This window comes from Pagrus pagrus, assembly GCF_965226575.1.
Source record: "Pagrus pagrus genome assembly, chromosome: 24".
In the NCBI taxonomy this organism is placed as follows: domain Eukaryota; kingdom Metazoa; phylum Chordata; class Actinopteri; order Spariformes; family Sparidae; genus Pagrus; species Pagrus pagrus.
The window spans coordinates 5,218,720-5,243,774 of NC_140206.1; the positions used below are offsets into that span (position 1 = coordinate 5,218,720).

At 43.4% G+C, this 25,055-nt stretch overlaps 1 protein-coding gene and 1 long non-coding RNA gene across 5 annotated transcripts in view; one reads left to right on the forward strand and one right to left on the reverse strand.

The window, feature by feature from the left end:
* Positions 1-25,055, forward strand: part of LOC311253346 — a 95,214-nt gene that overhangs the window by 41,208 nt on the left and 28,951 nt on the right. The window lies entirely within an intron of this gene.
* Positions 1-25,055, reverse strand: part of LOC311253344 (nck-associated protein 5-like) — a gene marked incomplete at its 5' end in the record, with an annotated part of 154,179 nt that overhangs the window by 23,555 nt on the left and 105,569 nt on the right. For all 4 annotated transcript variants that reach the window (XM_084347242.1, XM_084347243.1, XM_084347244.1 and 1 more), the window contains 6 exons: positions 783-887; positions 8,100-8,219; positions 8,329-8,367; positions 10,855-10,923; positions 14,683-14,862; positions 18,999-19,089. In XM_084347242.1, the coding sequence (XP_084203368.1) occupies positions 783-887; positions 8,100-8,219; positions 8,329-8,367; positions 10,855-10,923; positions 14,683-14,862; positions 18,999-19,089 (604 nt within the window). The remainder of the gene's footprint in view (positions 1-782; positions 888-8,099; positions 8,220-8,328; positions 8,368-10,854; positions 10,924-14,682; positions 14,863-18,998; positions 19,090-25,055) is intronic.

A 25,055-nucleotide genomic window follows, 5' to 3' on the forward strand; every position in this document is an offset into this window, starting at 1 on the left:
AACTTGCTTTTCTTCTTCTAATCGAATCAAGATTTTCACATGCCTTGAGGAGTATTTGATGTGTTAGTCGTTGGGTAGTGTTGCATACCTAATTGTTATCTCGCTGTTGATTTTGTGATGAAAGATATTTAACAAAGACTTGACAGACCAATCAAATATCTTGAGAAAGTTGACTAAAATGCCAAAGTACTGCACTTTTAAAAAACATCAATCTAATTTTCATGTGCAGCCAACAAGCCACAGCAGATGTTTCTCCATTTAGCATCTCGCTGCAAACTGGAGACGTGCAAATTACTTATCGTTTAAAAGGTTATTGTACACAAGATATGAAATATTCTGGATATATTCATGTCACAGGTTTCACTAATCTCATAATTCTCACTTATGAACATCACCTTGGCTTTATTATTTCATTTTCTGCCTCTTCTTCCATTTATCAGGCAGCATTTCTCAGGGGGTAAAGGGGTAAAAGAATGGAGCGAACTCATTTTAGGCGCTTAATGCATAATACATAAGATGACTAATGTACCACAGTGTCCTATGGAGTCGCTTTTACTGACGGCGAGTCTCAATCGATGGATTTCTGGTAATATGACAAGGATTTATTCCTCTTAGTGCCAGCTCTTCCTGCCGAGAGCAGAGGAGGGGTCACGGCTTCAGATAGTAAGGTCTGTATTTTAATATCTTGTAATGATTTCTTGAAGGGGTCGGGGTTATACTACCTGGACGATTCATATGTTTGAGCTAAAAAAAAAAAAAAGAAAGTTTCCCATTAAGCTTACATTGGAGGGAGACTCGGTGTTCCTGGAAAGCAAGAAGGCCTTGCTTCTCTCCGGCTCCAGGAGCAAATCGGCCGCAGATAAATCCATGATCCGAGAGTGGAGTTTCTGAAAGACAAAAGGAAGGACACGCTAGAGTCGATTTTAAGTTTGAAGAAATGAAAATGAGCCTCGGTGTGTGAGGTTGATACAACAGCAGAATGGTAGGGTGATATTTTCCCTTTCTCAATTTACCAATGGTTTGTGCAGCACATAATGCAAAAGTCTTCTTTTAGCACCTCATCAATATCATTTCCATTAAAATGTTGATCAAATTTCATGCATGAAATATTTTCTTAACAATAAGTCATCCCTTATAGGTTGTCAAAAGTGTCAATACCTTCACACCTTTTTGATCCAACCGTTTAAAACAACACGATATCTACATTCGATAGTACCAAGACTGCACAGATATGTTGGTTTGTTACCACATTTACACAAAAACTATTGAATGGATTTCTACCAGACTTGGGAGGAGTATAGGTCTCGGCCCAGAATAGACCCCATTAACTCTTAATGTGGATAAAGAGACAGATCCAGGCATTTTTTTCTCACTGAACATTGCATTTTCCTTAATTTCTCATGGAATAATGCATGTTGATGATGATGAATCAGGCGTATTTAGGTGGCTGTTATCTATGAGTGAGTACAATTTAAAAATCTGGATAAATATGTTTTCATAGAGGGAAGTCTTCTTTTATGATTTTGGATTAGGCTTGATTTAATTAAAGGCCATTGTTGGGCCTTGGCTGGGGTATGCGCTCTACTGAGTGCCATTCTAGTTACAAACGTGTTGGTATGTGATCAGTGACAATTTGTATACCAGCACAGAATTTTTTTTTTTTTCATGATATGGAAAGAGGTCTCAAGTATTGTTTATTTAAACTATAACTGTATCAATGTTCCTGGTATCTTGACATCCTTAAATCCCTGAAAGTAAAGAAAGGAAGGCAAAAAATTGTAATCAAACAAAAGCAAATGTGAATTTGTTTTCCAAGCTGTACAGTAAATGTTGAGTCTGAGCGATATTACTGAGTGTCCATCAAATTCCCTCCACCGGCGCCGCTCAGAGCCCTGATTCATCCTCCTCGCTCAAAGTCATTAATGTCATCGGCCGGAAAAAAACTAATGTGAATAGGAAATAATTGCATCAGGGAGTAAGGGATTCCTTTGATTTTTTTTTTTATTCATACGCTCGACTGCAGTCTCTTCTGTTATTTAACTCTTGCGCTTAAGAGGGACGGATACAAAACCAAATACATTTCCACGCATTAATCTCAGAACTTAATTACACTGAGGTTCCCTGCGCTCAAATTAACTTAAACTGGAAATATGCTGAAACAAAACACTTGATCTCAGGCAGCATTTCCTGCCAAGGGTAAAACTAATGCTCACTCGGGGAGTATATGTATATACGTATGTGTGTGTTTCTGTGCTCCGATATATTTCAGCCTGATACCATTAAAATTGCTCTTCTACCTGCAGTGGGAAGGATATCTATCAGCAAAATTGCATGTTATAAAAGTGAAAGTCACCTTCAGCAAACGGAGACCGAGCTTTAAAAACTAAACTTGCCATAAACATTTTTAAAATAAAGATTCATCCTCACTTTTATTGCACTCCATAAAACTCTTCGCCGGCAGTTTCTATTGACTTTTTCTGTGTTGTGAAAGATTTCAAACAGCTCCTAATGATACCAGAACTTAACTGCTTCTTTTGTCTCTTAAGAACAAACAACCTGCATCACGTCGCCTGTGGCCAAAACACAGCCGTCCTACGTTTTCTTTCTCTTTTTTTTTTTTTTCCCTCTTCGACTTTCAGCAAAACAACCACGAGAAAAGCTTCTTTTTGTATTAGTGTGAGCTTGTGAATAAGCTTTCAAAGAGACTGGCTTTTTCACCTTTTCTGACTAGGTGGTAATGGTGCCATGGAAACAAATCTGTGCGCACTTTCGATGCCTTTTCAGCACAGAAATAAGGAAAAGTATTCTTAACTGTTTTCAGGATCTATGCAACATAAAGCACAGCATCCCTCCGTGCTTTGATTTGACTGTTTAACTGCAGACGATTTCTTATTTTTGAATGTTTTGAACCCGCACAGAAATGTGAGGCTGGACGGCTGCCATTTTAGTCTCACTCAAGGCACCAGATGGCTTGTCATCCCACCCTCAAAGTCATGAAATTGAAATTGGTGCAGCTCGGATGCCGCAGCACCCGAGCAGCCTCCCTGCTGTCCACGAGGGGATGGGAGTGGCTGATGTGTCACGGGAGGCTCTGATCTTATCGTAGGGTGCTCGATTTCACCTCCTCAGCATCCTCATCAAGGATTCAGTCAATAGTGTCACGGGGTCGTGGGCGAAGATATGCGAAGGAAACTGTAGATGACGAGGCCGTGTGTACAGTTCCTGAACTTTTTGAGGTTCAAGGCCAAGATGTTCTTGTGAAATGCCAATTAATGCATGCAAATTTGACCTTAGTTAACATCTGGCTTGATTACGTTAACCTGTTCCCAATCCTCGCCCGAAGTAAATTCAAAGCTGGGCATGGTTTTCGGCTCTTTTGAAAGGTTATAAGCTGATTTTTTTTTTTTCCCCCCGAGCTGCCAGAAGCTCTGTAAGTGCTTCGGTCATTGATCTATAGGGGTACGAACACACTGAGATATTAATATATTTTCCTCGCCTGAATTTTTAATGCAAAAATAAGCCTGCAGATGACCTGTAACTGCCCCTATTAGCTGGAAAACACAATGGGTCCACATCATGCAGTCTTACATGGTCCAAGCTCGAATTTAATAACTATATTACTGAAAATGTGCACGTAATACATGTTTTTCTGAGGAAATATTCAGGCATCTGGCAAAAACTAATCATTGTTCTTTCTTTATTTACACTAATTTTGTGCATAAAGAAACAAGTGCTTAGGTTGAAAAACAGCCTCTGCATAAAATTACATTACACAAGTTTAGGCTGCCACCTCGGGATCTCCTGTGTTGAAGGATAATGGCGTCTGCTTTATCTTGAAATGGTTTGCATGTAATAGAGCGATGATAATCTAAGCTTTGTAACGATGCACGGCATGTCCTCACTTAAACTGAGGCGTTTGCCTATTTGCTTAGCTGACTCTTCAATCTGGGAGCCGATGGAAGAAGTTTCATGTGTCACGCCGAAGAAAAAAACGGAGCCTTCCTGCTTTTGTTCTTCTTGTTTTTGCCTTGACACTGGTCATATTTCAAGATAATGAATATCAGCCCAGAATAGCAGCAATAGGCAGCCTCCAAACATATACATCAGTATTGGCACCCGCTGTCAAAAACCCATCGGGCCGAGCGGTACAGCGACACACAAACAGCAGGTAGACAAACCGTCAGAGGGGAAAGACAGACTCCCTCATGCTCATAAACTGGTGATCTATATGTCGGGCTCATAACAAAGGCTTTTCCTAAAGCTCCAACTACAGCAGGAAATGAAACTCGGCCGTAATACGACAAGACTCGGGTGAGTAATATGAAGCTGTACTTAAAAAAGCAGCCGTTTACCATCTCAAAAGCTCCACTCTGCAAACGTCACAAGTGAAATTAATTTACCATCATCCCCCGAAAAGTGGCATCATTTGTTTAAATTTGCAGGGGAAACTTTCAGCCGACGGCAGCAGCCTATTTCCCTACACACAGTACAAAAATTGCATGAGCCGTAATGAGATCACGGCGTTCATGCTGTGTCCTTCCTGAGATCGCTCAGCATTCGTCCCAGACAGTAATGGGCCACTCAATTGCCACTTGCCTTGTCATATTTGATAAGCAGCATAAGTGGATGGGACTACACACCAGTTATTTTCCCTTGGCTTGCCAAATAGTTTGAGAAAACAACCATCATTTTCTATATTTTTTTGCCACATTTTTCAGGAATGAAAATCAAACCGATCCAGCTGAAGGCGTCGAAGGTGTAGTCGCCATCAAACAGGATGGTTCCTTATCAGAGGAACTCGAGATGCCGACTGGGAACTGAAAGACGTTTAATTACTGATAAGCAAAAGAGGTCCAGCAGAGCTGGATGTGAAACTGTACACTCATACGGGTGATTAAGCCTCCCGCTGCTTTCAGCCTCCAGGAGGTGAAACAGAAATGAACACTCACGCTTGTTATTTTCATATTTTCATAAGAAATGCTGCTGGGATGGTTGAGTCAGTGGGATGTGAACACTTAAAACTGTTAGTGTGTTTGGTTTCAGATGTGTGAGGGGGCATCATTTAGTAAAAGGAGAAAAATAATACACATCACATTCAGTTTCCACGATAGATACCTGATTACTTTATGACACATAATGCCAGTGAACGATTCTCGTTTCTTTTTAGGTGAACATGAACTGTGCGTGGAAATACACGTTAATTTATCGTTATTTTTCCAGTGTCGCCCTGCAAATGTGTAGAGAAGTTATTTTTTTAGCCCTAATAATAATAATTTAATATGAAAATCAACCTGAAACTTCGGACAAAGCGACGCTAGTTGTTTTCTACTGTTATCAGTCTTTGTGCTAAGCTAATTTAGCTAGCTCGTGCTGGTGGCGAGCTTTATGTAATTAGCATGTACACTCCCAATTGCTTTAAGACATATACTAAATTTCAGTTTTTAATATATTTGCAGGTTTAAGATGTTTCTATGACGTGTGCTACTGGTTTATTTGTTAGCGAGTTGGTTAGCTCAGTAGATAGACAGATGGATAAAAACAAAAATAAATCTAAATTGCATATTGCCAGAAGTTCTCGCCCCCCCGCGACGAGGATGAATAAAGATGTTTTTAACAGCTCTCCCACAGACGACTACGGCTCATAATGGATGCACAAAAAACATCCGGAGCAGCGTGATCACATTATGACTAATCCTCACACTGAATCACCAGTTGACGGTGAAAATGACATCATTAAGTGATGAGCAGACAGCCTACAGACTTAAAAGCATATTTTCACTGTTCAGGTACACGCACACACACAAACACACACCCTGGGGTCAACACCAAATCACCTGATATAATATAATCTGGGCGCATTGTTTTTCAGCTGATTCTTATGAAAGGAAAAACACATTACACCGAGTCTGGGCCTTAATTCGCATCTCCAGCTAGATTGCACCTCTTGGTCCCCACAGTGGTATCATCAATATCCCTCTTCAAGCCTTTTATATTGCAGTCTCACTTGACAATGTTCCTGCCCGTCCAATAATGGCACTGAAAGTAGCCTGAACTGACAGAGATCTTTACAACACACCCGCAGCCGTATTATTTCTCTTCCCTCCATCTTTTTTTTCTTCTTTTCACCCCGTTTATCCACCACTTCTGCCTCTTCTTATTTCGCCCTCAGTTTTTCACTCCTACCTCCTCGTCGTCTCGGCGCCCATGCTTCACGGCTATCTCATCTTTCTCCATTTTCACCCTCCCGTCCTTCCCTCCTTATCTACCCTTGCTCGCCTCCTCGCTTTTCATCCTCCCGTCTGGATGGACTGACAGCTCCCTTTCCCTTCCCCTTTCTCTCCTGGCAGCTCGCTATTTTCATATTGACAGCGAGGAGTCCCTGCGGCAATTTGCACAATTACGTGAAACCCTACTTTTCAAACTGACCTTATTGCCTCGCAATGCTATATCACTGTTGACAATAGACGTGTAAAGCATACAGCGGGCAGGTCTGTCTGCCTCATGATTACGCCTTTAAAAAAAAAAAAATCAAGCTGGAACGCACACACAGACATCTTTCAGTAAATTGGTGTTTTCTAAGGGACAAAAAGATGAACTGAGGCAATTTTCAGCCGCTCCACATGAGAGAATGTCGAGCTTGTGGAGAATATAAGTACAGTACTCATTGTCTGATGGTTACAGAGCAGCGACAAGATGGCTGCTTGTTTAAATCCTCAGTTTTTGTTGGATGTGAAGGAGAAAAGTCATCTTTTCATGTAGCAGATTATGGTTCTAGTCCTTCAAACATTTCCCAGATACCCCCTTTCCACCAACGTGAACCAAGTGCTAGTTCTGGGCCGGTGCTGGTTCGGAGTTTCATGAGGTTGTAGTTGGTCCCAGCCCCTGACGTAAGAGGTTATTTGTTCTAGATCAGCTAAGTGTTGGTGCCGCTCTTGGACCCGTTCTCTGGCTGATGAAATGCAAAGAACTGGTTCAAGAATAGGCACAGGCTCCAATCAGGCAACCAAACAGCCTTGGTGGAAAAGGGGTAAGAGCCAAAACTGTATTGAAGTCACAAAACTACAGTATATTTGAACCTGGCATGGCACCAGTTTAAAGTTTAAAGTTAACGTAAGCCTTCTTAGAAACTTTGCTAAAGTAGCTGAAGTTGATTATAGGTCCTGCTAGTCCTTAGTGCACGTGTGATTATAAACATTAAAACTATCCCTCAGATTGAACTATGATGCAGGATCTTAACAAATCTTATCTTTGCTTGAGAACAGAAAAACAGACCTCCACCTTCTGAGGAGGATAAAAGATTGAAGGGTGATGGAGATGGATGTAAAAGGGTTTTTTTTTTTTTTTGGGTTATTATGTCTTTTAAATCCAAGTATCAACAGTCTACTTTGCAGCCCTGGTCTGCGGCTGAGACCTCAGAGCAGTTTAATAACAAGCCAAATGAAAAACAACTTCAGATGCGTGAGTATAAAAGCTCGGGCTTGTTTAATGGAGGAGCTGCTGCTGAGAGTTTTTACCGGCTGAGAGCGAGCGACAGGTTTGCTTGGCACGGATAAACATCTGTAGGGCTATCTTAAAGGCCTGGGATTGGATCCTTCAAGGTCAGACGCTTTTTAAGTGATCTTGCCTATCCGTGTCCATCCAAGTTGGCATTTTTGATCCTAAAGATGACAATTTCCAGAACGTTTTTATCGTCTGGTTAAGTTTAGGCCAAAAACCTCTTGGTTAGGTTAAAAATACCAGGTTCTGTCACCAAAAACATGTCTGGAAAAAGTCCTGACGCCTCATTAAAAATATTAAGTAGTCTCATGACTACTTATGTTGAAACGTAGTCTGGAACAGTGGTGTCTGGCTTAGAAATAGGGTTTGTGTAATCTAAAGAGTTAGGGTTGGGGTGGCATCATCAAGCTGTCTTCTCTGCATTAAAATGTGCACAGTAATAAGAAGTGCGAGCCGATACCACGAATCACTCTCCCGTAGGCTGAAGGTTGTATTTCTGACATACAGTAACTTCTGCTATTCCCCAGTTGCCCGAGTGAATCTCCTCGCCGGCCGAGGTCAGTGGCAGCTTGCAGGTGTGAACAGCTGAGTGGGCAGCGTACCTGTAGAAGCAGGTCCGATGCGGGCTTGATCCGCTGCTGGAACAAAACGCTCAGCGCCCGATTCTGCTGCTCGAGGTCGAAAACTCGAGTCCGCAGCTTCAGACATTCCTCCCTCAGATCCTGCGGGCGGGAAGCAACATGAGAGGGCGTCAGGAAACATCCACGTCTGCGTATCAAGACTCTTATAATGCGAGATTTAATAAAAAAAAGTCATCTGAAACAAACAAACCTTCTGGGTGAGAAGCGCCTGCACAACTTGATTGGCAACCTGAATGAGAAAGAGAGGAAAAACAAGGTGTCATCGAAGGTAGTTTGGCTATTTTAGCAGAGCGATAAGGTCTTCTTGATCTCGTATGACCCTCACAGGCCCCTGTAGACCTCCTCTACGCTGCTAATGCTGCACTTTCTCACCCAATTTACACACAAGATGTGATAATATGAGCTCAACTGAACAAAATAGCTCAATATAGTCCCTTTAACACATGCTCAGGTCAGCTTTTAATGTTCAACTCTCCCTTCCTAATGGTGGTATCGACATTAGCTCGCCAGGCTGATGCAGAAGCAGAGGTTTTGGTCTCCAGACCACAACGCCGATGGAGAAGCGGCTCCGATTACTGCTCATTGATTGCTCATTAATACCGTGTGAAGCCACATCGACTCTTTTGAGTGCTCTCGCTCTCGTTTATCGAATGCGGAGAGACGGGGAGTAAATATGGTGAAATGAGCTCCTGCTCCTGGAGCCGCGACTCCTCAGAAGAAGATCTCTTGTAAAGCGGCCGAGCGATCAAACAAAAAACCTGGACAGACTCTGACACTAGTAATTAATCTACAAATGAGCCCCGACGACACAGTAAAATCCAGCCAGGCAGCCGGTCCAACATAAAAAAAATATGATCCCTTCTGTTGCTTAGCAAACTTTAGGCTTTTGGCTGTTGTTTTTTTGTGCAGGCGTCAGAGGGGCACACATCATCAAAACAGGATCATTACCAAACCCTCGCTTCACAAAAGTCAACCTCATAGGGAAACAGTTGACGAGTAAACACAACAAAGCCGAGTTGCGCCATTTTAATGAGGGCAGGGAAGCAGAATGGAGGCGAGGACTGCGAACTCTAACACAGCTTTGCTCTAACATCTCCTCCATCGCTCCCTTTCATCCCCCCTTCTTCTCATGCCCGTCTTTCCCGCCCTCCAGCAGATCTGCTCAGCCTGTTGGTTCCAGGACAAATTGGGCAACTTGTCCCTGCTGGACAGACTTCCCCCCGCAGCCGAGCTTCCCCCCTTCATCCCCTCCCTCTCCTCCCTCCTGGAGTGATTCAGCAGGCAGGGCGCAGTCAAGAGCCCGGGCTGGTTTATTCCCCTCATGTGGCTCCCTAAACAGCACTTATCAAGCTCTCACAAATAACCAGAGGGCACACAAGTGCCATTGTTATGTAAACCATTACTTCAGCAACACCAGTTCACATCAGGTTGAGGTTATTTTAACAGCCCGACTGTTTATGACAAAATGAATGCAGGATAATAAAATGCTTTTTTGACCACTGACTATAGGCCTGGCTTCGCTGCTTTTATACGGGCATCGACAAAAAAGCATCCCGGTCGCGATTTAAAGTTTTAACATGAATCGGACTTTAACGAGCTGAATCTTCGTTGAGCGATGAGAGGTTTTAGCGAGCCTCTGTTTTCCTAATTAATCGTTAATAATTGTGAGTCACCCCCGCGTCCCTGAAGCAAAGCTGGAACTTGTTTTCCTCTCCTCACCTATAGTTTTATTAATCCATCTAAATTGTTTTGGTGCAACTAGATGACGCCAAAAAAAAGTTAATTTAAAGTTAACTTTATAACCCTTTAGATTACGGTCCTTGTAATAAACATTATTTAACATGTGATAAGCATAATAAGGCCTTGTAAGTAGCTTATTAGCATAAATAATGCTAATAGTAGCACAATAAACATGTTTAATGTTAGATTATAAGTAGTAGGGGATTTGAGGGTGGATGAGGGGGGGATGCCAACCCTCTCCACCCCCCTAATATCACTAATAGGCGGACTATCCGATATGAACTCGGACCTATAACTGATTAATTAAAGGTTAGAAAAAAGAAGGTCAAGGTTCGTTTACTGTCATTTTACAACACCAGGGTTGCAAAGTGTCTCACAGCCTGAGGAGCGAAGCTGCTGTAGTCTGCTGGTATGGCATTATTGCGGATTATTACATTTTGACAGATCATTTCTATTCTAACCAGCGCAGCTTTTCTAGCCTAGCCTTCAAACGTCAGGTTAGATAAAGGCCTTATTACAAGGACCTCAATATAAAAAACTGATTCCTCAGAGATCTGGCAACTCACACCAACACAATCTAAGTGAGTAAAACCCCTCCAGCTTGAAGGTTGCATATGTGATTTGATTATAGGGTGAACTGTCCCTTTAAATATACACATATAAACCTGGGGCCAGGCAACAGGTGGGGGGGTCAAAAGGGGGCCACAACAATCTTGCCCCCGGGCCATTAAAGCAGTGAGTCCGGCCATGCTCTTAAGATGTAGTGCAGGTTTACCTGTGAGAAAACACAATGTTCTTTGCAGGACCTCATTAAAACCTTAATCTTAAACTTAACAGCAGTACACATTCTGGTTGCATGAGTTAAAAAAAAAACTCGTGGACTTTTTCAAGGTAAGTAAAACACCCGGCGAGTCGAACGGCGCCCTCGCATGTGCCCCCCGGAGCGAGACGATGATAAACAAGGTCCAAAACTCACCTCATCCAGACAGCGCTCGTACTGTTCCCTCTGGCTCTCGTTCTCCAAGGCCAAGACAGAGTTCTGGTCCTGCAGACAAACACACACAGTCGGCGTTAGTGCTGCACAAACCCTCGCGGTGACTTTGGTTTACATTCGGAGACAGAGGCAGCAATCAACGCCGAGCCGAAAGCAGAGAGGAGACTCCACAAAGGTCATATGTCAACGCTGAACCAGGAAGGCCGATACAAATTTACAAAGAACCACAAAGAGAAAGGTCAAGAGGACGGGAGTTATGATGCTGAACTTTGGGGCGGCAGCGAGCCATTTGGAGTTCGGACCTAATAAGAATATCTCCTTCACTTGCCAAGCGATGAGGCCGGGCCCTATTGATCTCTGGGAGTTTCCAATTTGTCAGAGGCAGGCAGCATATTAGGAGCTGTCAGTCGGCCTCGCTTCTCTCGCCCTCTGCCCTTTAGTAGAAACTACCAATCCCTTGATGAAAACATGGGAAACATAATTACAACCCAAAACATTCCAATCATGCCATCTACCAAGAAACACGGACTAATTAAAGCCTGGAAGAAGACGAGCTCGGTTACGGGTGCAAATGTAATGAGTGACTAATTAAAGAAGGCTCTCTTATTCAGGAATTTCTATCATTAGACGTGTCAATTACCATTATTTATAATTAAAAACTTCCCACGGACCATATTCCTGTCATTATTTGTGTGAGAAAATCGATACGAAGTCTATTTTTCTTGCGCAGCAGCAACTGAAAGGCATCACTTTTTAATATGTGCTGATTCAGTCGGCGCTACACCAACACAACAGCTCTTTTTTCCTCAGAGAAGTAGCGATATTAAGTTACCAGATGAAACTTAAGTGGTACTTTGTTACCTCAACTCTGAGATCAGTTTTATTGCTGCATTATTGTTCAGTGACACACAAGCCCTTAAAGGATTTTCATTTTCTTTCTTTTTTTTTACCATTTACAGCATTTTTCTTCGATCATTGTCCTCTGAGTACAGTCCTTGAAACAAATTGCTCTCTTGGCTAACACATGCTACAGTTCACTTCAGGAGGATATTTATTCATTTCAATGCAATATTAATGTGTTTGCTGTGATGGATTATGTCGTTCAGGAGGTTCGTCTTTATTGGTATAGAGACTGGCACATGAACACAAACTGTATTATGAACCTTTAAGTTTCTCTCTGATGCCTGCTGAGACTTGATCGTTAATTCATTTTCCAACATGGACAGTGAAGGAAGAACTGAAAAAACAAAATGATTACTTTCTATTTGCCAAGATTGGCCCATGATGTGTCCTTGTGTGAAGGAGCTACTTAACATCCAGTTGAAGACTCATTGCAGAGGACGCCAAAAAGTTGAATAATTTCAAAGTCTGCACGGCAAAGCCGTTTACCGTTACTCTCTGCAACCATCAACTGATTTCACTTTCCTGCTCTCATCTACAAAAAATGATATCCGGTTTGCCGTCTACCGTCTTCCTGAATCCATGTGAATGCAGCAATAACGCTACATCACTCATTTTTACAAAGGAAATATCAAATGTCCAGTCGTCTGTTACTTTGTTTGGTCTCAATCACCTCTTCACCCATAAACATCTGGTTCTCTATCTGTCCCACTTTCTTCATCAGCTGCTAATTGGTGCTGCTCAGCTTGCACAAATTGGGTTTACCAGAGCTTTGTGTTGAAAGGAGATGCCTGGGCAGATTGAGAGTGGAGTATGGGGGCTAGAAAACCAAAACAGTGAGCTAAAAGAGGCTGAAATATGTTGTAGGCTAAGGGATCCTGGAGAGAAGGGTGTTGATTCTCAGACTTTTTGAGGTACAACTGCAGTAGAAACCCACAATTTTACTTGTATATACTTCAAATGATACAAAAGGGTTCGCTTCCTGCTACTCTTCTACACAATCTGAGCCAAAGATTTATCATGCTGCGCCTTCGATCCTCCGTGGACACAGGTAATATTAGCAACTTATGTTCTCATCACTTAACAAGTAAGATGAGCAATGGGCAGTTCTCCCTCCAGTCTGGCTGTATTCATTTAAGCCCCAGTTACAGACCACAGTGCGTGCCTGCCAAGTTAATGAACAGTATCAGTTGAGCTGGAGAAATAAGAGCCGGGCAGTGCTTACTTAGTGTCAGTGAAGCTTATTCACGACGCAGGGCTGTGATGTATTGCCTCTGCTTTGTTCTTGCTGCTTCGTCCGGCGGTGCATCCATCACCGGCGCGGCAGAATGGAATAAAATGGCAGATAACTTTTGATAAAGCCATTTAAAATGTAATGTTTAGCCGATGTGCTTCATCAGAGGGATCGCCGGGACAGGTTGACCATACTTCCTGCCAGTCTCGGAAGATAACTTACAGCTGAGGAGCAACAGGCAATTACCTGCCACTTTGCTGTAATTAGGGTCTATTTTCTATCAGGGAGGGTTTAGTGTAACTTTGGCAAAGAAAGACAGAATACAGCCTCTTGAATACTAGCATTATTATCAACCTGTCTGACAGAAGATACATCGATCAGCCACAACATTGAAACGACTAACAGGTGAAGTGAATAACATATATCATCTTCACTCACCTTCACCCACCCGTGAACCATTGTTGACCAAGGACAACCACCATGGCAACGGCGCTCTGTGATGGCAGTGGCCCCTCCAGTACACAATACTCCCTGAAACACTAGAAAAACTGCTCAGGAACAGCCCGAGGAACGTGACAAAGAGCTCAACATGTCGACCCGGTCTCCAAATTCCTCAGATCCCAATCCAACTGAGCATCTGTGGGGCATGTTGGACCAAGTACCACCCATGGAGGCCCCATCTTGCAAGCCACAGGTCTCAAAGGATCTGGTGCCAACATCCTGGTGCCAGACAACCAGACACAAGCCCTGTGCCCATGCCTTGATGGATCAGAAACAAGTCCGATCCATTGTGGTACCTCCATGAGGATCAGCCTTGTTCTGGCAAGTCCCACAGATGCTTGATCAGATTGGGATCTGGGAAATTTGCAGGCATCGCGCCTTCAGTTCTTTGTCATGTTCCTTGAACGATTCCTGAGCAGTGTTTGCAGTGTGGCATGGTGCTTTGTCCTGCTGGGGGGCGCCACTATCATCCGGGCCACCGTTGCCATGAGGCGGTGCAAGTCAAGTCACATCCATGTGAATGCCAGGACCCAAGGTTTCCCAGAAGAACATCGCATTGTAGCGAGATAATGCCATTCACTTCACGTTAGTCCTTTTTACTGTTGTGGCTGATGGGTGTAAACAGGCTTTGAGACGAGGCAAAGACTGTATGTCCTTCCACCACATCAACATTAAGTCCGTGGAGTCACTTAGGAATGAGTAGGTGAGACGTGGCCTAATTTAATTAAATCTGAGTGCATTAATTGCTGAAGAGATCTGAAAGGATGTGTCCAGTGGCTTAAGTAAAAAAAAAAAGAAGAAGAAGAAAAAACAATAATCATGGATCACTGTTGCTACGGTCGGTTGTTGCTCGGGGCTCGTGGCGGAGTGCAGCTCAAATCCCCGAGCGCAGAGGAAAACAAACCGAAGCCGGAGTAAAGCCTGAGGCCCCCACGGCGGCTCTCATAGGATGACTCTGCTCTCCAAACGAAGAAGGCTGGAGAATTTGATGAGCTGTCATGCTTTCAGACACAAGCGAGCAAGGACTCTGACAACTGGCAGACAGGCTGGCCACAGAGGATAGCCAGGGGTGGCTGGAAGTGTGGATGAAGAGGCAGGAGCGGAGAAAGAACAAAGCAGAAAAGAAAGGAAGAAAGAAAACAAAGCAGTATGAAAGAAGAAGGAAAAGTTGTTACCTCCAGGGCCTTGAGGCGCTCCAGAAGGGGCTTGGTTTTGTCTTTGTCCTCTTCTGCTTGGCTGGCATCAGGATCGGCGTTCGGTGGCGGCCCGGTGTCTGGCTCCGTCTGAGTCGCCGGCGGGGAGCCGTTCTCTTCGGGGCCATCGTGCTGCTTCTGCACTTCCTCAGAGAGTTTATCCTGACGCACACACAACGAGACGAGGTTAGAGGGAGACGGAGGAAGAGAAAGGAAGCGGAAATTTTGGCAAGTAGAAACCTGAGCAGATGGGAAGAAAGCGCTCGAATGCGAGGTACGACAAATGTTTCGGGGCAGGACGGAACCGTGAAAGACAAGAATCAGAGGGAAGGAGAAAGTGAGAGCAGAGAGAAGTAACGGGAGAGGATCAGATGGGCAGACGGGACAACCGGGAGGCAGCCTCGACAACAGAGCCCCAAAACATCCCCTAATCCCTAATCATGTTTCGCTTGTTTTCCAAAGACTGGCAGTGACCTTGAGGGCTCTCGTCTTGTCTGTATCATCTGGATCCTACTCCATCTCTCTCTCTCTGCCTCCTTTGAAAGCCTCTCTCAGTCTCCTTGCCAGTTATCTTTCCCACCGTCTCTGTTCTCTTGTGATTTTTTTTTTGGCTTCCCGGCATGTGAGATAATTAACTACTAGTAATAATTAGCTCCTAATTAGGCACTGTCTGGTTAGCACCAAACGGCAAAAGCAACAACAATGAACTCTCTGTCACACTCGTGAGATTATTCATCTTTTTCAAGTAATCTTTGAAGCATCAAAGTATGTACCTACTCACTGAATATCTATTCACATGTAGTTAATAAATCTTCTGAGCAGGAACAATTGATAATTTATGTTGTTTAAAGGTAAAGTGCCAAACATTTTCTTGTTCCAGCTTCTCAAATGAGAAGATTTGCTGTTTTTCTGAAGCAATATCACACGAAAGGGTGTGCTTTACAGTCATTATGGGCAAAAATGTAAATGATGGAAAAATTATTGAAATATTGGAATTAAATTGTAGCAATTTGCTCTCAAATAAGAAAACTTTTTGCTGGTTTTATCTCCATTTCTTTGGAAATGGAAACACAAGGTCTGGCTAATAACTGGAAAACAATCAGTCATGAAACCTAGTTTACTACGTCATCAAGTAGGCTGACGCTTAGTGACAACCTAGCAACAGAAACGTTTTCTCGTCCCCGTTGAGTCAGCTAGCCAACTTGAGCTAACGCTAACACTTTCGACAGATTATGGGATTTCCCAAAAGCCCTGGGACCATAATTGACAAGAGTTACATCATGCTGTGTTGAAGAAAACGCGAAAGAGACCATAAACTTGTAAGGAATCTGTTTACTGAGGTAATAAAGCCAGTGAGTAGTCGGGCTATTTTCTCATAAGCTTACATACAATCTGACTTCTGTTTGCAACCACTGGGGCCTACTGGTCATACTTTCTTCAAACAGTCGGTGGTTTTCCCAAAGAGTGATGAAACCTCTGGGATTGTTTCATTTGAAACTCTTAAAGGCCTGAAAATAAACCAATCCGGTAACAAACAAGAAAACGGCAAAGATTAGAGGAAAGACTGAAAGGAAAGTAGTAGCGAAACAATATTTTTCGTATGTCCCGCCCCATAAACTACCTTGCAATCCCTCAACTTTATCTCATGGCCCCTTCAAGGGATCCTGACCATCTCTGGACTTAAGAGATAACTAGTACAACAAACATATTTCTCAGCCTCTTAAATGTCAAATGCAGGAAATATAACGAACACATCTTCCAGCTGGATTGTGTTATTCCCCTCTAACAAAACAGGTATTATTGTTCCCCTATATCTGCAAACACAGTCTGAATTTGACATATGTTGTGAATGAAGCTTTTCTTCGAACGACACCGTCATCATAGTGTGATATATATCGCCGTGCACACACATTACATTTGTCACTCCTGACTGAGCTTTGACGGATAATTGACAAACCTGAAGATACCTATGGTTAATGTGCTGGACATAGTCGAGGTGAGCAGCACTAATGGATGGCTGCATCCTTTATACATCCTAATGCAGCAGAGAACAGCTATTTCTCTCCCCAACAGGAATTAAAAATGTCCTTCAGAGCAGCTTGATCCAATCTCCTCCAAACATTTATTAGGTTTTCAATCTTGCTCGATTCCATCAGACAATTGTGTTGGATGCAATACTTTAAAGTCACGGTTCGAAATTTGCTTTTTGTTTGCCTGGTGCCAGCCTGTGCAGTCTGCAAGCTCGCTTTCAAGGGGGCTGCTCATCAGACGGCGTTAAAGGGCTCGGTAATAATCTCAGCGGAGAGAGTCTGCAGTGGGAGAGGGGAGGGAACCTTGTCCCTCACGCTGCCCTTTAAAGTTATTGAGTTTGTCGGCTGAATACACAGAATACAGCCGCAGCAAGAGCACATCGCTGCGTAGGAATGGAGGGTGTTCGGTAATACAGCGACTGGGGATACCATAATAACCCTCCAAGTTTGCTCTCTTTGACAATGTGCGTCCACTGCTGAACATAGGAGCAGAGTATGTCCAGGGTGGTAAATACAAGCTCTACAACTGAGAAAAGATATCCTCCTAAACACAGTCTCACCCGGGCTTACATGTGGCTGTTACTGTATGTTGTCTCCAAGTCTCTTTTACAACAGCTGGCTAAAAAAGTTATAAAATAGTTAGTGAGGATTTAGAAATGGGTAAAACGCTGCTGGAAAGTTTCAATTATTGTCACTTTGCTGTTGAATTAGTTAGGACTGAACGCAGGTGTAAATATTTACCGTACGCAACCACTTAAAATTCATCTTTGTATCACCCTGTTTCTCTCAACATAATCCATTTTTGTTGTTGAACCCTAGAGAGGGATTACTCTGCGTGCGCAGATAACATTATTTGCATTTTGACACATTGTATTAATTTCACATAGACTTCACAAGTCATATTTTAATTTTAGGGGCTTTTGCAACTCCAGACAATTTACATATCTGTCTATTATCATGTTTCACAATCCTCTCGTACTCACTGGAAAGTAAGCCGTAAAGAAACTGACATTTAATCTCACAGTGCTCGTTTTTTTATTATTCCGCAGCCTTTTATTTTTTCTGCATCTATTTCCGTCTTTTATTCCCTGTGATGAACTCATGTAGTCATTTATACAGACTCTTTTTATTGCACACTTGCTGAATTACTGATGCCCTTTTCGTCGCTTCCCCCCCCTCCCGAGGCATTTTGCTCTCGTTTTCAGCTGCTGGGTGCTGAAGACAATGAAACCCTCGCTGATTAATGGACGCTAAAAGTTATCGCACGCTTCAAAAAGGAAGTGCGACATAGATCCTCGACACATTTTTGAAGCGTTTTCAACAAAGTCTACAAAGGAATTCATCGAACATAGTTGGAAGCAAAAGAGCTTCTCTCAGTAAAAAAAACATCACACTGATGGTAAACAGACTGAGGCAACAGCATGTCAGCGCTTCAACACCATGTAAACATCTCGAGCGCCAAATTGTGAAGTGCGACCCCGGAGGTGACCCTGTGCTTCGGAAATATGTGGTATTGCTTTTTCTTTCCGCCTCTCCGCTCGATCCCAGCAGCCATATTTCGGTTATGTAACAAGGATGGCAATGAACGCTTTCACCTTGGTTCAGTCTGGCTTTATTTTTGCACTTGGATCTCTGAGCTGAAAAATAACTAGAGCTACAACAAGATTACTGGCATATTATCAGTGAATATACAGACACAATTGTCATCTGTCATAATAAAATAACTTTATGACTGATTAATTAACTTAAACTTGCCTTTCTCTTGACATTTACATCACATTTACTTTGTTTCCATTGATGTATTTTGAGTTAATCCGCTTGATAGGAGATGAGAACACCTTTTCCATGGAAGAAGAAAAAGTGGCAGGTATTTCCGACGATGCCGTCTTTCCAGGTATTCTCATAACACGCCAAAAAATCCCCGAAGACCTCCCTTTGTTCTTCTCACTCAGATGGCAACTAGTTTTTTTCTTGTTCTCCTTTTTCTAAGGTTATTGGCAGTAGGGAAACAACTGGTTTTCATTCTGGTTCGCAACCCCTACTTCTACTACTCTGTTTATCACAGCCTTGCGTAACCCTGCCTAGAACGCCAACTTCTGCCTAGAACGCCAACTTCTGCCAAGAACGCCGACTTCTGCCTAGTCTAGTTTATTCGCTCAAGCCTAACTGGATTTTTCATTCTCCTCTGTGAATTTTCCTGATAATTAGGTGGAAACATGGCTACTGAATGACCGCACATAGTCAAACCCTCACGGGATGTTAGTTTACCTTGTAGGCCTTCATGATGTCCACCGTGTCCACGGCAGTCTGCTCCAGGACGCTCTGATTCTGCAGCAGCGACCGCACCGTCTCTTCCATCCTGCACACAGAAAAAACACATTGTGGTAAGTTAAACATGAAAAGGGAGGTCAGGGGTGAACACAACATGCCAGATACTTTAGTGGTAAACACTCAACACGGTTGAATCATTCAGGAATGATTGTAATTCTGTAAAGTTTATATTTTTTTGGCGGTGACGCGCTTTTTCTCTTTGGTGTTTTGGTTAGGCTAATTAAAAATAAGTGGTCTCAACTTATCCATGGAAAATCAACACTAGCCTTCAAGCAGTCGTTTTAATAATCATAACCACAATCATTATCATCCCCCCGAAACGAGTTTTGAAGCTAAACCAAACCACAGAGTTGGACAAACAACGTAATTTGTCATTGGGTTAGGAGGGCATGTTGGTTTCACAAGTCTTCAGATAATAAAATAAAATCTTTGTATTATCCTAAAGAAACTGGGACATTGTTTCTTGAAAGACTTTGCAATTTAGCCTGCAGCATTTTAAGGCAGCCAGAGCTCCTCAGGCACGTTGCTCCGAGGTGTAGTAACCCTGAAGCCAGTCCGAGTCCAAACGTGCTTTGGTTTTAATCTCAGCTGTCAAACAGCCAAAATGAACCTGCCCCAGGACCCGCGGGGTAATATCAGGTTAAAATGTCTAAAATGAGGTGATGCCAGAGCCATCAGCAGCTCCTAAGTGAGGAGTCGACTCAAAGGTACCACTGTAAACACCCTAAAATGGGATCCATTTTCAAGCTGTTTTACACTTTTATGAGATGTTTGTTGTTTGAAATGGATCACTGCATCCTTCAATTGTGATTTTTTCCACGCTTGCCTTCCGCATGCACACACAAACAAACGCAAATTGTCCCCACATTGGAAATGAAAAGAGAAGTGGGACTGAACCAGTGCCAGAAACACAAGATGGATGAGTGGTATTCTTTTGGGCCGAATCCCAAATTCTGCTCGGGAAAACGCTTTCGTCAAATGACTAGATTGGGTACAAAATGCGCAAACATAGTACTTACTGACTTATTGTATGTGATTTTGTGGGCGTGTGTGTGCACACCGCCGCATGTGTTTCAGATGATGGCTTGAATTAAGTGCAATCACAGCAGCAAACAGCCAGCGAGTGACCTTGACCTTCAGGGCCCCGGTCTGCTCGAAACAATCTTCTGTTTTGTGCCGCAAACGCTGCAAGCTGCATGCAAAACAGGTGCCAACGACTGCGAGCGAAAACGCCTCTGCCTATTTCCATCCGAACGAGAGCCACATGCCATCTTTATCCATCGAGCTGCAGGGAGAACTTTGACCCGACGTGTATTCCCTTTAAGGCTACCACAGCAGCAGATAAGCTGCGTAGGACGATCTCAGGGCCCAGCTGGGATCATGTTAACGGAAATGATGAGATAAAAGTGACATTCAGGAGCAGGCAGTGGATGGAAAGTGACAGCCAGGCAGCGTTGGAGAGGAGCATCTCGACAAAAGAAGGGCTTTGACACCGTCAGGTGGGAATCATCTGAATTTCATGACAGTCTTCCTTTACTGGTTTCATTCACAGAACAAAAGGAACCCTTACGTAACAAATCATGGTTTAAAATGGTAATTTTAGTAGGATTCACACAGTCTGTCATACACCATTCGCATTTTAAATAATTTTGCTTGATGCTACAGGGGCTGTGCAACAGCTTCATGGTGTTCTTCTTTGTGGTTGTGAACAACTACAGTATGTTTATTTTCTATTATTACAACATTTGTCTGTCCTTTGAATATTCAGCTGTGGCCAGTTAGCTTAGCTTAGCTTAGCATAAACACTGGCTTGCCTGCCTCTGTCCAAAGGTAACAGAATCTGCCACGCAGCACCTGTAATGCTCATTAAATCAACATCTTATATCTCGTTTGTTTAATCCTTTAAAAAAAGGGACGGGGCTATTGCTTTAACTCAAAAGCTGAAAGCCCAAAAAAGTTTTTAGTTCTTCGAGAAAACTCATTTTTCAGCGTCTGAATTCAAAACCTTGACTTTCATACAAACTGTGTGCAGAAGTTGTCTACATGCTTTGTTATATAATAACATCCTTGTATCTCTCCACTGATCGATCCTGACTGGTGTATGGCAGCGGGTGAGAATGAGCACAGGCAGAGGACGGTGCTAGTCACACCATCTGTCCAGGCTGAGCCATAAAGCCGGCTGTAATCAGGCCGCTAGCTGCTGACTGAACAGTCGTCGAGGCAGGCAGACAGGCAGGCAGGCAGGCAGGCAGGCTGGCTGGTGGCGGATTGCTCCAGTTCCTGCTTTAAATGCTGGCCTTAATCAGCACAACCTATAGAGCAAAGAGGACGTGACAGAGACGGCTTTGACGCTGACACCGGGTCAAGGACTAGGAGTCAGGCATGATCAGCATGGCAAGCAGGGGTAGTTGTTGGTCTGAGGGGATTTGGGCAGGTGACCACCTACAGAAACAGCCACAGTGCGTGCTTCTTGTGTGTTTGCATGACACTCGGGGTCACACAGCGTCTGTTTATCTTAAAGGTGAATCCCTGTCAATGCTGATTAATCTGGAAGGTTATTTCACACCTCTGGCCTGAAAGTATTTCCAGTCTTTCTACTTTTGACTGCACAATAAATAGATCTGAACCCATTTCTCCAACTCCTTATTGAAACTGGTCACACTTTTTTTATATAATGCGAGAAACATGTTTATTAAAGGAATATCAACATTTTGGCGTCGACATGAAAATAAAGTGTACTCATATTCATACACAAAACAATAATAACAATAGGGGGCAGGGCACCACCAGAGTAACGGCTAATTGCTCAGTTAGCTGTGCAGCTATCTAGATGTTTACACCGCTAGCACAGGAGCTTAGGACATAAATAGCTTTAGTTATAGTTCATTTTTGAAAGTTTTCTCTTAAAGTGAGATATAAGATGTTCGTTTTCTCATATATATCAGATATAACATGTTAATCAGCAAGATTTAGAGATTCAACTAGGAAGATTTAGTTAACTTTGGATAGCAGCAGGCTAGCTGTTTCCCCTTGTTTCTAGTCTTTATGCTAAGCTAAACTAACTGGCTGCTGGATGCAACTTTATGATGATTGCACAGATGTGAGATTGGTATTAATCTCTTCATCTAACTCTTAAAATATGACTCCATTCCCAAAATGTAGATGCAATCTGGTACAAGAACGTTTCAACCAATGGTAAGTTTTGCTAACTTACTAACAAACTGGGGCTACGACAGCTTTAGCTAATGTATGAGGTGGTTGTTCTCTCCTTTAGAGGAAATGTTTTTAAAAGTCACATATCACCATCCTGTTGTCTGTAATGTTGATTTAAGTCCACTTTAAAGTCAGAAACAAGCTGCCAGCAGACGATACGTGCAGGCTAAACATGGAAATGTTGGCCAAGTCATATAAACACTTGATTAGTTTTATAATATACAACACCTGCCTCATATTCTGAGTCAAAACATGTCAGTTTATCTATGATTCAGTTGCCCACAGAAATACCATGGACTTCCAATATATATAATCTGTCCAGTCATTTATTTTTAATTTTTTATGCAAATGTTGCAGTTATAAAATTGAACCTGAAATGAGAAAATAGCAAAATTATCATTAGGCAAAGCCAACAGATGGAGTAGAAATTATTCTGATGTGAGATGAATGAAAACGTGCCAAATGAGCCCGGCAAGCAATCAAAGTAAAATTAAACGACTGGTATCAGCGTTTGCTTTTTTTGCAGCCATACATGCATAACCTCCCGGAGAAAGCTTCTCAGCATTCTCGCTACGACTGCGAAAGACCTCGACGACCTTCACATTACACTTTGATGCTGCTTCCTCAAGTTGGGAGCAGGAGGGGGGGAAGGGAGGGAAGGATCTGGATGTGGTGCTGCAGCCGAGGCTGTTCACCTGAAAGAAACCCTTTGTGTTTGACACGCTTTCCCCTTTTCAAAGTTTCCTGTCGGCCGAAGGGCGCAGATGTGCAGCATCTCACTGGACGGACTCTAACTGAGAGACTTTGAAGTTTAGAGGTGGTGCCGAGGGACAAAAAGACTTAGTCCATCTGGAAGTGAGATTTATTCTATTCTGGACTCTTGTCTCTATACTGTACTCGGTATTTTTAGACCTGTGGACCATCAGGAAACCTTCAAGCACAGACTGAGGAATGCAACATGTTTCGACCTCTGAAGTGAAGTCCTGAACACTAGATCGGGCCTAAACTACTAGTTATCGTCTAATTTTCCTTGCCGACTCGTGCAGAGCCGCGACACAAATAAGAAAGCTTTGGACAATTACCCCACAGTAATCACTATCGATGTTGCGCTGATTACAAACACCAACAAAGCGCTCGTAATGCTTCTGAACAGAACTTCTTTTCAATCAGAGCAGCGGTAATTCATCCGAAAGGGAGTTCATTACGAAGAAATGCGATTCAAAAAGGTACATTTAAATAATTAAATGCTTGTTTCCAAAGCAGTAAATCCTGCCCGGGACGAGTGTCCGGCAAAACATCTCGTGAAATAAACGATGTAATTTGTCATTACTGTAAATTCAGCCTGTTTATACGTGAGGGAGAGTCTGCTAAATGCTGATGATGGATGGAATATAACTCCCAGATGACAGAGCATTACTTTACATAAAAAACATAGTCCTGCTCCGTGTGATAGTGCGATTAATCTCAAAGTGCTTGCCAACGACCTATTGAAAACATCACTGAGGGAAAGGAAGGACGAATGTGAGTGTGTGTGTGTGTGTGTGTCTGTGTGTGTTTTGAAGGGGCGTCTGTGGAGGCGCAAGCAAATTCTGACTTCCCTGACCCTCGAGCCGCGCAAGCTGAATTTCAAACGCGGCGTTCGTCAGCAGTCCAGGAAATACAATTAAGAGTCCAATCAATTTTCAGCCTGAGGTCTGACGATCCTCAGGCCAACACACACACACACACACACACACACACACAAACACGATCGCGGCGCTGTCGAGGGGCTTTGATGAGAAGGCGAGCCGCAGAGGTGAACAAACTGATGCATCATCAGAACACGCCGGGGCAATTAGAGGTGAAATGTGCCGCGTCGTCTCACGCTGACGAACTTGCGGTTTACATATGAAAAACTTCCTCGCTCTTCCTCTTCTTTTAGCTGTCAAGAGTCACAATGACACCGAGACTTCAAAAGAAGGAGCGTTTTTTATTTAAGCAGTCTTTCTATTCATTGAAACTCTGGTGGCTTTACACAGCTCTAACCTTCAATGACAAATTCCTTCACAGACTCGAAAATGATCAAAGGACTCTGAACCTCTCTGAAAAGCTGACACAAACTTACCCCATCTTGAGTTTCTCTTCATTCTTTACGCCGCCGCTTCTCCGAAAAAAAGCCAGAAACACAGCGCAGACATCCCTGAGCTCCATGTGCAGAGACATCCGAATGCACACCCACCCCTCTGCTCTCCCGGCGCTATACAGTGACCCAGACACTATCGCTGCAATGTGGGTCTCTGGGCTAAAATAGGCCATGCAGTCATCATATAAGCCTGAGTGATTTTCGCTCAATCGACGGACGGCATGGTCAGTCCCGCGGCCGAGTTACCGACTCAGCCTCGCAGCAGATCTCCTGTTCTCATTTTTCCACTTGCCGCGTCTCCAGCGTGTCATTATCCGACACTGGCCCTGTGCAAAGACAGTGATCTGGCAGGCAAAGACTTTCCCATATGTCCCATGTTAAGCCCTCTCCGAGGGAGGAGAGCCCCTGCTGAGCGGCAAGCAGGCCGGTAGCATCGGATCAGAAGGGAATCAGGCATGGACGGGCAGGGATGAGGCACGACTAAAGACAGGGATCCCCCCTGTTTTGTCAGCCAGCGTTTGTGTGTACGTGTGTGGTGATTAAGAGGCTTTGGCTTCATAAAAATCAACACCTTCCGTGCAAGGAGCAGCTAACACTGAGGCGGCGTGCCAGGACGAGAGATCCCTCAAACCTCGGGCTCGTTGTTCGAACTTCCTTCT